Source organism: Etheostoma cragini, chromosome 12 (genome assembly GCF_013103735.1).
Source record: "Etheostoma cragini isolate CJK2018 chromosome 12, CSU_Ecrag_1.0, whole genome shotgun sequence".
Lineage (NCBI taxonomy): Eukaryota > Metazoa > Chordata > Actinopteri > Perciformes > Percidae > Etheostoma > Etheostoma cragini.
The window spans coordinates 2,006,838-2,021,912 of NC_048418.1; the positions used below are offsets into that span (position 1 = coordinate 2,006,838).

General features: G+C 40.2%; 1 protein-coding gene across 3 annotated transcripts in view; it reads left to right on the plus strand.

The window, feature by feature from the left end:
* larp4b (La ribonucleoprotein 4B) overlaps window positions 1-15,075 on the plus strand; it is a 36,087-nt gene that overhangs the window by 11,484 nt on the left and 9,528 nt on the right. For 2 of the 3 annotated variants that reach the window (XM_034888528.1, XM_034888526.1), the window contains exons 3-8: window positions 2,116-2,269; window positions 6,436-6,609; window positions 9,044-9,125; window positions 11,751-11,887; window positions 13,464-13,567; window positions 14,358-14,468. In XM_034888528.1, coding sequence (XP_034744419.1) covers window positions 2,116-2,269; window positions 6,436-6,609; window positions 9,044-9,125; window positions 11,751-11,887; window positions 13,464-13,567; window positions 14,358-14,468 — 762 coding nt within the window. The remainder of the gene's footprint in view (window positions 1-2,115; window positions 2,270-6,435; window positions 6,610-9,043; window positions 9,126-11,750; window positions 11,888-13,463; window positions 13,568-14,357; window positions 14,469-15,075) is intronic. The other variant, XM_034888527.1, reaches the window with a different exon arrangement.

A 15,075-nucleotide genomic window follows, 5' to 3' on the forward strand; every position in this document is an offset into this window, starting at 1 on the left:
TGTGGGTGTGGGTGTGGGTGTGGGTGTGGGTGTGTGTGTGTGTCCACACACATCAACAATGATATCGTAGTGCCGCGTTTGAAATACGACCCCGGAACGATGTTGTTTGCTGCTCATCTTGTGTTAAGTCGGTCTTATCTCCTTAACTTGTTTCCTTTTTTGTAATTGTTCATCATTTTTTGTTTCTCTGTAACAAATTCTATATTTAACTCTTAAATGTTGCTTCTTAAGAATAAATAGCAGCATTTTCCAGCCTTTCTTTTGCCTCAGCAGCCCGACAAGTTAGCAGAATAATCTATTAAAACCGAGGCTTGAGAGAGAGAGAGGGGGGTTGATTTAATGGAAGTGATGCCTCCGGGTTGATTTTTAGCGCATGGATCAGTGGAGCGGGCTCAGGTGTGCAACTCAACACTCCCTCCACAGCTCCAGTATTTTTGCTGGAGAATGACTCAGTGCTTCAGCGACACAACAAAAGCTGAGACGGCTGCTCAACAGGAGCGAGACAGCCAGCCAGTCAGCGTCTGCAACGTCAGCCTTGCTCCACCGGGGCAGTGGAGCCTCAGTGCTGTCATCAGATGTGTTGAATCAACCCAGTATATCGGAGAGTGTCAGTGCTGGGGATGAGGATGATTTAGAGAGGTGCGGTGGTCGCAGCTACACGTCAAGGAGCCTGGCTGAAGGCGTATGATGTTGGTCGAGAGTCTCCCGCTGCCTGCCTGTGGACATACTTAGTCCGTCTGTGTGTGTTAATCATGGATTGGATGCAGTGGAGCCTCATATCCCCAGCGTCAGGAAGCGCTGCCTGGCCTGCTTTGCCTCAGGACTTGAATGAGACGCTGGCTCTGACCACGGCTCTGGGCTACAGTTTGTTAGCCTGTGAGACGTGCGTGCTGAACTGCTGCTTTGATCCTGTGAGTATGTCCAGCAGGCAGCTGAGGTTTAGGGCGGGCTGGAGATGATCGATGAGCGTCTATTAAAGGATTTATATCTGCTCATCATGACATGTGTTACCACTGTGGACAATTCTGTTCCTTATTCACTCATGCAGCCCCTCTTTTTATTCTGTTTTTCGCCTGTAAGCTTGAAAAAGGAAATTACATGGGTCTTCGCTTTCAACGTTCAGTTTTGCTTTAGAAGATTTTGCCTTAATTGTTGATTTGATTATGCTGTCTGTGTAAGTGGAGTTCGGCAACATGTTCTTTGCTCTTAAGCAATAATAAGCCACCGTCTGATTTTCCTGGCTGGTCTACAAACACTTGTTCTAACAGGCTGTATTGTCAGATAAGCAAACACGATTTGTAAGCCCAGTGTTTTGCATGTACAATGTTTGAAGCACCTTTTCAGTTTTTCCAGCTTGCATGGTGAAAGGAGCTAAAGTTTAATCAACATAGATGCTGATAGAACTGAAATTACGCTAATAAACTATGTAGGAAAACATAAATTATAGATTAAATGATACAAATACATGTTAAAGTAAACTTATTACTGACAAGATTTAAAAGGGCGTATACGTACAACAGTATAACATGTGAAATCCCACTGTTATGGGTCCTAAAGCAGGTCAATATCACAATATCAGCAAACTTCCAATGACTAAAAACATTTATGATTGTCAGTTTTGTTTTAATACACAATCTGTTGCACTGTGGTCTATTTTCCTCATCCCCAATTTCACTGGCAGGTTAAAATGTACACGTGAATTTGTCAGTGTAATAACATGTTGTATATTATAGTTTTATTATTATAATAATAATACTTAATAATAATTTTATTTAACAGCGCCATTCTTAGCACTCAAGGTCGCTTTACAGACAATAAAAGGCAGATACAGGGAACAGCAAAGTGTAAGCAGTTATAACAACAACAATAACAAAATTACAGGAACATATATTGTATATATTATATGTATTATTATAATTTTTATTTAATATATTATAATTGTATGTAATTACTAGAACAATCAGTACATTCTTATTGAATTCTAATAAATAAGTACAATGACTTGGTGAATATTTGTCTCTTTTTTTTTTTTTTTTTTTTAATGATCATACAGGTTAGCGTCCGCTTACATTGACATCTCTGATTAATTAATGTATTAATGTGTTCTTTTCACAGGAATCCGCCAAGGTTTCAGACCTCAACCCCAATGCGAAAGCATGGGCCAACCACATGTTTAGCCTGGACCACAGCGGGAGTGCGGACACCACGACTGCTGCCCTGCAGCCATGGAAGGAAGGCTGCGATAGCTCGGCCGACCCCGGCCCAGAAGGTCAGCCAACCTTTTGGGATGCACAATGTGTTCTTTGGTCATTTCAGCAAATTAAACTACGTATAAAATCACTGCAATATAGACGAGAGTAGTAAGTCAACAAAAGCAATAAAGTAGTAAAACGTAGATGCAGGTAGCAGTTGAAAAGATACTAAAAAGATTCCTCCCGCTTTTTAATAATGGGCTCTTTATTAGACGGTCAAAGTATTGAATACATTTAATTTTATTTATAGTAACATTTCATAACAAGAGTTATCTCAAGACCCTTCACAGATGGAACAGGTCTAGACCACAATCCAGAACACGACGTCCATTAAAGATGCAAGTGGTAGAATAAAACTACAATTTAAAGTAGAGTGAGACCTCTTTCTGCAGCTCTTCTTCTCGGTCTAGTGCCACCTATCAGCAAGCATGTATGCACTGGCTTCCTGTCGTAACATTTACGAGTGCTAATCAGTTAAAAAAGAAAATCAATATCCGTTTAAGTGTTTGCTATATTTAGAATATCTTTACCTCTTTAGCTTGCTGTCACAGTCCTTTACAACAGGGAACTGGAGCCGGTATCTCGGCTCTCTTCACTTGCCCCCAGACTCAAACAGTTACTTTACCTCTTAAAACATGGGGAGTGCTCATCCACCACTGCCTAGATTGGTTAGTTTGTCCGTGGTGTTGTGTGACTTTAGTGTTTTTAAAGGGTTAGTTAGTTAGTAGTGACGGTACAGACACTTTAAACGCACGACATGTGTAACGCCGCTGACCCGCCATTTAACCCGTGCCGGACCCATTCATGATAAGTCAGTCATGTGTCTCTGAGTCTATCACACTCCCCCTCTCTCCATAGCTTTTTTTAATCAGTTATTCTTGAAAACAAGTTAAGTTAATTCTCTCCGTGCCAAGGCTTGGACATCACTCCTCCACTGGGTTCGGTTTGCAGCTGCACGTCGTGTTGTGTTCCACGTGTTCCAGCCTGCACCGTTACGTTCCAGTTCCACCATTCGCCGCCAAGTTGTTTTTGGGCGCCCTCTCTTGCAATATGGTGTCCGTTGTTTCTGTAACAGGCTTGTTTTCCGGGAGTAGGTTGTTAGACCTTCTGCCCAACCCCCAAGCTTGGAGGGCCAGTGGCTTTCTGTCAGGGTGTCCTTCCCTTAGACTGTGTTGGTCCACGACATCATACGGTGTAACCCCCCCAATCCGCCACCCGGATTTATTTATATCTCTATCTCTCTCTATATATCTCTATATATCTCTATAGATACTTTTTATTTACATGTGTTGCAGCTGTATGTATGTATGTATGTACAACATAAGAGGAATGTAGCACAATATGGATGTGAAAGCAGAATAATAAATAGCCTTTGTGACAATAAAATTTGTTTTGGTTAAAATCAACAAATCGTGATAACTAATCGTGATCTCACTATTGATCAAAAATAATCGGGATTAGCATATTGGACGTAATCGTGCAGCCCTAACAATATATCTGTAATAATCTAGTAGTCTCGTTGTTGAAACCGTTGGTCTGTACTTGGAAACCCATCATTAAACTTTGCAGCCGGCATCTGTCCATTATTGTCACTTTTTCTCTTCATGTCGAGACGCCTCTTAAATCATTCATGCTCAATTTGGTGTGAGCTATGAATATTCCAATCACAGTCACTGTTCCCGTCAAACAAATGACCGTAATTACTCACTTTAATGTGCCTGGGCAAGTATAGCCGACGCAGAGGCAACAAGGATATGGTTGTGAAACAGAAATCATTGATTAGCCTGGATTTGACTCTGATTGATGCCCCGCTCTGTTTCATCTCCTACATCTGCGAGGACATTTATGGAGAATGAATTGCGTAAAAGTGGCGATGTAATAAAGTCTGGCGTTCACGTAGTGACCTTCTTTCAGCACTTACAGACTTATTGTGAATTTGCCGTTGGGGAAGGAGACTTTTTTCTTTCCTCAGCACTTTGAGTGGCCAGTTCCTCCTCCTTACTCAGTGTCACTATAGCTATGTCTGTTGGAAATAACAGCACCTGCAGATGGGAGTTGTAAATGTATCTGTTGCTCACCACTGTAAAGGAGTTGTGTGTTGAATTCTGGGATTTAAAATGGAAGCTTCCAACATTTTAACCTCATTACAATCCTCCACGCTCACACGTTTTCCTTTAACATTCATGCTAGTTTTTAATTTTTTTGGATCGTCATATTTTGGTAGGAAATAACTTTTGATTGTTTGACACTCTTAGTAAAAGGTCAATATATGTGGGGTTATTAAATTAGTTGCATCCTCATTTGACAACTCACTTTACAAGGTGTTCGACAATGTTTAGTGTGTCAGAATCTTTAAAAAAAAAATCGAGTGAATCAAGTACAAAAATATAAGAAGTGTATAACATCAATGTGCACTTTCTACTTTAACTCTCGTGTTGTCTTCACTTTCGGGACCCTCTCGTGTCCCTTGGATCAAATTGTTGTCAAATTTAACTTCATAATCTATTAACAAATATAGTCTCTCAATTTCAAACATTTGAGATAATACACATATGTTTGGGGAATACAATCAGTCTCTACTACAAAATTAAATCACAATTAAAAATGGACGTTTTTGTCATAAAGTTACAATTAATGTTAAAAATCCACAATGGAAAAAACATATGTGGTCATATCCAGAATAATGTTCTGAATTGAGTCAGGAATACATGTTTATCACAGAAAATAAGGTAAGGCCATTGATTTTCAGGTAGAAAAAATGTAACTTGTACCATTTTTCTTTAAGTAAAAATGTTGAAATGGGTCAAATTGACCCGAATACCATACCAGGGGTAAATACCTCCCTCTCTGACCCGGGAAATCCAGAGTTCTCGTGAAAGTACAATTGGAATTTTCTCAGCGAGTCACTCTGGCATCGAGTAATGCTGCTCATTAACTATGGCCTGGTAGCCGAGCTGCACCAATCAGATCATTGTATCTGATGTAGGCGGGGCCAGATGGGAGCTGCACCAATCACATCGGTGTATCTGATGTGGGCGGGGCCAGAGGCAAGCTAAACAGATGAGTTCAATCTACCAGTTAGCTCCTTTTGATAGCTAAGCGTATGGGGGTCTGAATACGTCCCTCTGTGTATCGTTGTGATTGGTCGCAGTGTTATCCAATTACATGCGGTGAGATTTTCAAATGCACACTTGGTGCCGCCCCTCGACATCGGCAACGTTCATTTCTCAATGCCAGACCCTTAATCTTTCGGATTTGGGTCTGGATTTCCAGGCTATCCCTCTCTAAAGATTAGTCTTAGTCTGTGTCTATGTGCGTTTGCTCAATTAAACTTCAGGGATATTAACTTTGTATTCAGTGTTGCTCTTTTAAAAGTCGTCCTCTTGAAGAGAATTTAGATCAGATTGTTTTCTCTTGAGTACATGAAGAGATGTCTGCAGTTTTTAGACCGTTGTGAATGTGAAGGGATGTCTGGAGGATTAACTTGGATGTCTCAAACAGTTACACAGCAGGTAATTGCATGTTTACTAACTGCAAAAACCAGTGTGACAATATGACGCACACAGAGATTACCTGCCAGTCAAACCGTGCGGTGTTAACCTGCAATGGTGACTGTTGCCGCTCTCAAGAGATTCAAGTCTTACTATTTACTTCCAAACAACCTAAAAGTTCAGATGATTTGCTTCCTGCGTGTTGGAGAGAAGGTTGTTTGGCTTTGAGTCTTTATTGAACGGGCTCCATATATTGTATGTGAAGAGTAACATAACACAAAATGATGAAAATGAGCATTGCGGTACAAGTTACTGAATTCATTGTATGAAATGGCTTGTGAAATGTATGTTTCATATCAGAGACGGGTCTTTATTTCTAATTTCCACTGTTTTATAAGTGTCACGTTGCTCCATCTCCTTATTTCCTGATCTGTTTCCAGCTTTAATTTCCCTACACACTAAACACTTCGTCAACACTCCCTGTTGTCTTCATTTGATTGTTAAAACTTTCATTCTGCAGGCCTAATTAAGTCAGTACAACAACCTGACTATGTCAGACTCACCCTGTTGATCTTACTTTGCCCTCTTTAAGAACAACACTGTTTTAATTGCCAAATTATACTATTGAGATTTCCCATCCTTACAACTTTTATCAATTATTCTACCTCCCTTTGTTGATTTTTTTTTCCCAGGCTATGAAGCCAGTGAAGACCAGGCTTTCAAGGAGCCCCTTCTAACCGACCCAGATGAGCCTCCACCAGTGCCAGTGATGCTGGACGAGCCGGCCCCCGTGGCACCCGTCCCCCTGGAGTGCTCCGAGCCGGCCTACACAGAGTACCCCGAGCCTGGGCAACCAGGGCGCACAGGTGGGCTGGTTAGTGATTGGCTGTTTGACGGAGCCAGCTGTGGGCCGGCTGCAGATCATTGGGGGGGGATCAGCAGTGTGTCTAGAAGGTCTACAGCTCCCAACCATACACTGTATACACTACCGGTCCAAAGTTTGGGGTCACTCACAGATTTCCATTGGACTCCATTATAGACAGAATCCCAGCTGAGATCAGTTGCCTTGTTTTTTTTAACCAGGGCAGTTTCCAGATTACATTATGTGCTTACATAATTGCAAAAGGGTTGTTTTATGTTTTATTAGTTAGTTTTTTTAAATAATATCAGATTAGTAAACAAAATGAGCATTTGGAACATTGGATGAATGGTTGCTGATAATGGGAAATGTAGATATTGCATTAAAGATCAGCCCCCCCCCCCACCCACCCAGATCAGCTGGTATCCTGTCTATAATGGAGTGGAATGGACATTTGTAAGTGACCCCGACCTTTTGACCGGTAGTGTACGTGTTGGGGGCGTGGGCACCCAGTCAGGGACAACTGGGCAATAATGAGGTCAATGGTTTGAATCAAAACCTGGACCACAATGTCATGTGGTTGTGTAGGTTTTCAGCAAAACAAACCGGATTTATAGCACTCTGTGTGCTTTGTGGCTGCAAAAGTAGAGAGATAAAATCACATTTTTGTACATTTTTATTAATGTGATATAGTTTTTAGGGTTTTCTAAAGGTTTAAATCATGTTAACTATCTTTAATCATTGATAAATAAACAGATATTAAAGCGTTCTCAGTTCTGCAGCTTTCAGTATTCTATTGAAATACAACAAACTGCTTGTTGAATTAAAAATAAATTAAATCATTTCAACATTATTTTATTTAAAACATTGAATTAAATATAAAAGGCGCCACTAAAAAAAGAGTTGACCATCATATTGTTTGCATGATACAAATAATGTCTGTCGTGGTGCGTTTATTCATCAGTTGACATCGTGAGGACAATTAACACAAAACAATATATTGTGCAACCTAAATTAAATGGGATTTTTTTTTTTTTTTTTGTGGTGAAAGTGCTTTCAATGTCCCGAGTTGTAAATCCCCCGTTGAGCATTAATGGCTCTTTTTCTTTTCTCTGTAGTTGGGATAAAATGGCATCATGTTATTAAGACCTGTGCTCAGTCGCGAGCAGCAGAGTTTATAGACTGGAGGCGTACAGTGACCATTTAAGAGCTTTTGTTGTTTGTTTTATTTATGGTAGCATTAAAGTTTAATTAGACCAGTAGCAGACAATATCCGGGACAAGACATGTCTCTAAATGCCCTCTACTTGAAAGAAATGTCAATACTAGGATACTTGTTCTATGGAGGCCGGCAAATAAATAGAGATTCAAATATGTAAATGAGCCACTAGTACAGCTCTGAAAGTTGTGCTTCAGAAGAAGATGGCTAAATTAATTTCTTTAACAAATTAAATATGTGGGCGCCTGGGTAGCTCACTTGGTAGAGCGTGCGCCCATGTGCAGAGCTTTACTCTCAACTTATACCTGTGGCCCTTTGCTGCATGTTATCTATCTCTCTCTCTCTCTCTCTCTCTCTCTCTCTCTCTCTCTCTCTCTCTCTCTCTCCCCCCCCCCTTTCATGTCTTCAGCTGTCCTACAGATAAAGGCCTAAAATGCCCCAAAAATGTATCTAAAAGTGAGTTTGTAACAAGAACTGTTCCCTGTTTAATGAACCTGAGCTCTGGTTGTTCTATGGAGGCCGGCAAATAAATAAAGAGAGATTCAAATGTGTAAATTGAATTGAATTGAATTTAATTAAATGAGCCACTAGAACAGCTCTGAAAGTTGTGCTTCAGAAGGAGATGGTGAAATTAATTTCTTTAACAAATTAAAAATGTGGGCGCCTGGTTAGCTCACTTGGCAGAGCGTGCGCCCATCTGCAGAGCTTCACTCTGCGACCCAGCGGCCGCAGCTTCAGCCCACGCCTGTGGCTCTTTGCTGCATGTCATTCCTTTGTCTCTCTCTCTCCTTTCCTGTCTCAGCTGTCCTCTATATAAAGGCCTAAAATGCCCAAAAAACTATCTCAAAGTGAGTTTGTAACAAGAACCGTTCCTTGTTTTAAGTCTTGGACCCAGTTTAATTCTCACTCATCTTTCCCTTGATGTGTAAATTTGCTTATAAAACAAAAGTTTTTAACCTGAAATTACACTGGTTGATGTTTTGTTAAACTACTAACAAGCATTTTACATGTTTTGTGTATAAATACACTTTTGTGTGTGTACATTTTAACATAAATAATCCATTAAATATTCGGCGTATCTGCGCTTCCTCATCCTGCTTTAAGTTCATTTTATTTTTCCCGCCTTCCATGTCTCTCTGTTTTTAATTGAACGTTTTTATTCCCAGGGTCAGGGATTAGTTAAGGTGCTCTTTAATTTACCAAAACATTTCCACCTGTGTCAGCAGGCAGCGACCCCCCCCAGGAGAGTCCCCAGGAGGGCTTGAGGGACCACCTGAAGAAGACCTTGGAGTTCTGCCTTTCACGGTGAGTTCAGTAAAACCTAACGAGTAGGTGTCCTTACACGGAGGGTTCAGCATGTTGTGTTTCTTGGAAACAAAGACCCTGAGTCTCTAAATCAATGTTTCACAAACTTAGGGTCGGGACCCAAAATGGGTCGCAGACCCGTTTTATTGGGTCGCCAATTGGTTGAGAACAGACTAAATGCTCAGAATGACCTCAGAATGACATGAGTTGAACATGAGTTGAGAAAGAGGTGAGACACAGAAAGGAGAATAGAGACCTTTTCTGTTTTTGTTTACGTTCATAGTGGAATAAATATACTTCATATACATTTAAATTCATGGTTTTGTTCTGTAAATTTGGGTCCCGGGGAGACACCAAATTTCTCTTTTGGGTCTTGAGCTGAAAACGTTTGGGAACCACTGGTCTAAATTATAGATTGTAGTCATTGTGTATTAGTGGTGGTTCTTTTCTTTGGACTATCAGTGTTTTTTTTGTTTGTGGTTTTTTAAAGAAGTTCTCAAAATATAAAAGCATTTTCTCTACAGTACGTCAAAGGAAGGAAGGATAAAATATTATGCCAACCCGCAAATTGTTGAGGAATGTTTGATTTTATGTACAACACCACTTCTCATGTTGTCCAGCAGCTGGTAATTGGGGAAAAAGCCAATTAAATTGAGCCACAGCTAGAAGTCCAGAGCAGAAAGCCTCTTATGGATGACTTGGAAAGGGAGTCTCTCCCTCCCTCTGGTTACTATGACTCCTTAAGTGTTATTTATCATCAGTGTATTAATAAGTAACACAATACAGTACATGTATTATTAAAAGTAAGAAAATAGGGTTTTGGGGAAACATCAGTGATGTGCTGTTTAATATGCTGCAGCTAATGATGTAATTGATACATATTTACTTTTAGGTTTCATTGTAGTCTACTTACAGTAACGAGCGTAGTTGTGTCTTTCCCAGTCGTGTGTGTGTGTGTGTGTGTGTGTGTGTGTGTGTGTGTGTGTGTGTGTGTGTGTGTGTGTGTGTGTGTGTGTGTGTGTGTGTGTGTACATATGTATTTTTATATATATTAATTCCTGCATCACCTAATTTCCTCATCACAAACAGGCCTGGTCTCCAGGATCTAATATTGTGGTGTTCATACTACACAATGATTTATTGCTTGTCCTTGTGGAATAATTCAGAAACTTGAACACAAATAATCTCATTTTAAATTGCAATCACAATATTTTGGGTGGAAAACAAATTGCAATTAGATTATTTTCCAAATTCGTTGATCCCTAACACTAATCAGGGCCAATGGAGAGAGGGAGAGATATAAATAAGTGAAATAAAATGAATCAAATGACTATTCTCTGAGACCATTGTTCCATTAGCAGTGCTTTCATTGAGCAGTGCTTTCGTGTATGTAATTAGCCATGTTTGCTATCAATCCATTACTAGATTAAATAAAATTTAAGTGACATAGTATTCATTTTGTGAAGACTAATCAACTAGAAGCACAGTTGTCTCCCGGTTGGTGGGTGTGTGTGTGTGTGTGTGTGTGTGTGTGTGTCAGACATGGTCTGAATGAAAGCTTCATCTCATACTGTTATATGTATCTATGTATCTGAAATACATTGAATATATATGTTTCTAGAAAGTGAAACCATGAATAACTACGTAACATTTCCTTTTGAATTTAGTTCCCAGTTGCATAAGTAAAGCAGCCAGGTGTGTAACAGCTGTGGACTGAAGTATCTGAGAGGGACAACAGTTTCACTGGTTCACATCCCCATGTTTGTTGTCTTTTTTGGGCTTCCCAAACAAGGTGGCTTAAAGTGCCCAGTTTACAAAAATATCACTTTATCTGGGATTTGGGGTGTTATTTTGTGTCTCCAGTCCTTCCACACACACACATACACACTTGGGGTTAAAAAACTACCCATGTTGTTTTGAGTGAGATCTGGTTTCTGAACGTCCTCTGTCTTCAGTCTCCGGGTGAGATGTTTTTAATCTGCACGGCTTTCTACGTCACTAGAGACGAGGTGGCTAACCGTAGCATGCTAGCTCATTCTCGAAGGCAAAACACTGCTACAACACACACTAGTTGACCATAATCTCCCCAAAAAACTACTTCCTGTCCCTGTTGTGCAAGTATTCCACTAATGTCCCTGGTCTAGAAGAGGTCTCCCAGGCAGATCCTGCCTTGGACTGACCAATGCTGGAGAACGAGTTATCTAGCTGATGGGATCTTATTGAGCATGTGCAGCTCCAAACAAAGATAGTATAGAAGGGAGACGTGAGATGTCTCACTCTGGAGCTAAAACAGAGACCTGAACACACAGGGTTAAAAAACAGGATCTGCAGCAATGAGCAGGACAACAAAAATAAGGTGTTTCTTTTTAAATGAAATCATGTAAACCTATTCTGGTGCAACCTCAAAACACAATAATGAACCTGAGAATGAGCATAATATGGGCGCTCTAATGCTACATTAGGTGTAGCGTGCAGTTTAACAAGAAGACACCTCTGAGGTGAGGACACTGCAGGTGGTAATCAGAGAAGTGCACTCAACCTAATCTGTGTAAATAAAGGTTTAGTTTCCCATTGGCACATGTCACCTGAGCTAACACCTCTGGCTCTTCTCCTCTCTTCCATCAGGGAGAATCTGGCCAGTGACATGTACCTCATCTCCCAGATGGACAGCGACCAATATGTGCCAATTGTAACGGTTGCCAACCTGGACCACGTCAAAAAGCTCAGCACTGACGTGGAGCTGATCGTCGACATTTTACGATGTGAGTTAAAAATTGTGGTTAATTATTTGCCTTGTTATCCACTTCATGATTTCACCCGTCAACTAGAATCCTGGGAGTGAAACCAGGACTTTTAATGTTAATGTTTACCTGCTCTGGAGGCTGTAAAAACAACACAAACCTACCAGGCTCGGAGATTTTTTTAAATTTCTTTATTTATCGCCATGTGTTCGGGGTTGATTTCCCAGGAGAGGCTGTTAAAGTGCGCTCAGCAGAGTCCTACCTGCTTGAGTTTGATTTATCCGTATACTTAATTTACCACGTGAATTGATCCTGCTTGGCTTGAAGCGGCACTCTCATTTGGCGCACTGCCAGGATACTTATAAGAATAAGTATTTAATACTTATGTAGTATAAGTATATTACTTATAGGATAACTTATTTGTGCTTTTTTTTAGGCCTCATGTATATACGTTTTCCATCTTTTTCACTTTGGTTTTAGCAACCAGGTCAACACTCACGGACACTTTACAGTTCAAAACAGTAACCCTTGTGTTGTCTTCCGGTGAAAATCAACACTTTTGTTGAGGCTTTTTATCGATGTTTTTAGCTTTTTCTTACTTTTTTTTGGATATTTGTTTTTTAACACTTTTGAGTCTTTAAAAAAAAAAAAAATGTTTGTCACTTTTTTTGACGTTGTCAACACTACGTGACACTAACTTCTTGGTTTTAGTTTTACAGTTATTTTTCTGAATTTATGGTCAATAAAACCTCATTTATAGGAAATTATACCTAATGTTTGAGTTAGAGAAGCAGAAATTAGGAATTATTGAGACTAAAATTAAAGGAATGGATGTTGATGGATAATCACAGACTGGAATATGTCAACTTTTACTCAATACTATTTCAAAAACACTTCAATTTGTTTTATAAATGCTATACAATTGAAAAAGACGCCCCAAAATTAATGAAAGTAGAGATTTGTACTTGCCAAAGAGCGTTGTGTGGAATCAATCATGTTAATTTGGGGAATTAAAAAGAACATTGATATTGGAAAACGTGTCAGTTTGACCCAGAGACGACATGAGGGTTAAAGGTGCTTTTCACACCTACTTTGTCTAGTCCGGACTTTCTGACTTTTCAGTGTGATCTGAAATCCAAATTACAGGTGTAAATCCTCCCTTTTGTAATCGGACACACCAGAACCGTCTGAGAAGAAACTCATTGGAAACGTTTAAAAAAAAAAATAATACCTTGAAGGCGATTGGTTGAACCATCTGAAACTAAGATGGCGCCGCGTGAGTGTCAGCTCGTTACAGCAGCTCGTTACAGCAGCTCTGCGGTTTTCTACATCTTTTTAATGTCTTTTTTTTAGGCGTGTTTGTTTTTCTGTTATTTTTTCTTTGTCACATCAACACTTTAAGCAAGTGGGCAGCTATGGGTGTTCATATTGTTACATTCGTAGCTTGTCTCTTGCTGTTTTTGGAACTTTTTGGCACGTCTATGGGAAACTCATCCAACAAAGCTCCCCATTCAACGACGATAAATGTGTTTTTCTTGGTTTTTCTAACTCTCTTTCAAATCTGCACATGCCTCCATTCTGTCGTTCTTATTTCCAGCTCTGCCATTGGTCCAAGTGGACGAGAAGGGGGAGAAGGTGCGTCCCAATCAGAATCGCTGCATCGTGATCCTCAGAGAGGTTCCTGAGAGCACGCCTATAGAGGTCAGTGGAGGTCGGATGGAGTTTGATTTGCAGAATGATCCTTATTGTTTCTAGTTGTCGGGCAGTGATTTGATTTCCCCAACATGGAGTCGGCACTTTCACAAACTCTGCCCATGTCCTAAAAAGGAGCAAAACATACGTGCCTTAAAGGTACCAAACATGTCTGGATGTGTGACCTTTCTCGGTATCAAGTAGATAATCAGGATATTTATTTTGCATTTTAAAGGTACAACCGTGTGTGACACTTGGCTGAAATTAGAGCTGAAATTACACTTGTGTGGTGTTTCAAAGTGTTTCTTAAAATGTCGTCTCTGCTTATCTGGTTATTTAGTTTTCTTACATGCGTAAATTTGCCACTTATTTGCCAACTTGTAAACAGAATTGCAATTGGATTATTTGTGTAGTTTACATCAGTACCTTGCCCAATCCTAGCTCTTGTGATGCTTGTGGAATCCAGAGACTATTAAGTCTGCAGAACACCATCTGTATAATATAATCGGTTGAATAAACCTTGACTGCAGGGTGGTGTAGAGAGAGTGGAGCCCATCCTGCATTCAAGTTAAACATCTCATCTGTGGATCCCTTCACCCCGTCAGCATTTCAATATAGAGGCACAGTCCGTCCTTTTTCCACTAATGCAGCCACAGCATAGCTTTCACCAACACTACAGTGCAGATTTTTTAAGAGGTTTAATGTTATTCTGAAGCCTTTTGCTGCTACGGCCGCAGACAATGAAAAAGACTTAACAGTTCACTATAAAAATAACTTGATTTCCTGTCTTGTTCTGCAGGAGGTTGAGGCTCTTTTTAAAGGGGACAACTTACCCAAGTTCATCAACTGTGAATTTGCCTACAACGACAACTGGTTCATCACCTTTGAATCCGAAGCAGATGCACAACAGGTAACGATAAAAGTGACAAGAAATCCTAAATTTTCTTATTTTACTGGTGTTTATTCTCCTTAAAGTCACAGTGAAACAGTAGTTGGTGTCGAGCCTGTTGGCCTCCTCACACACTCTCACCTGCGTTGTTGGGTTGGGAGAATTGGGATGAGGGTGAAACTGAGTCATATCTTTTACTACTACTTCTTTTTCATGTTAGTTTTTGCCACGTGACATCCAGACGTACACCTGCAACCTGTGTTATAGTCGAGTCAACAAAGATGTCACGAGTCGAGAGAATAGCACCTCAAGTCTGAGTCTAGTCACAGATTTACCATCAAAATTATACATAAAAGTAGTCAAAAACGTCAGAAACGTCATCCATCTTCTAGCTAATGCTCAAGTGGGTTTAGCTATTTTTACAGTATGTTTTACAGGAAGAGAAATTAAAGATTAATTTCCAAAATAACTTGGTGATCTTTATCGGGTATATAACACGGGGACAAAGGTATATTTTTATTTAACTGACTTTTCCATCCATCCATCCACTTTCGACCGCTTATCCGGTATCGGGTCGCGGGGGCAGCAGCTCCAGCAGGGGACCCCAAACTTCCCTTTCCCGAGCCAC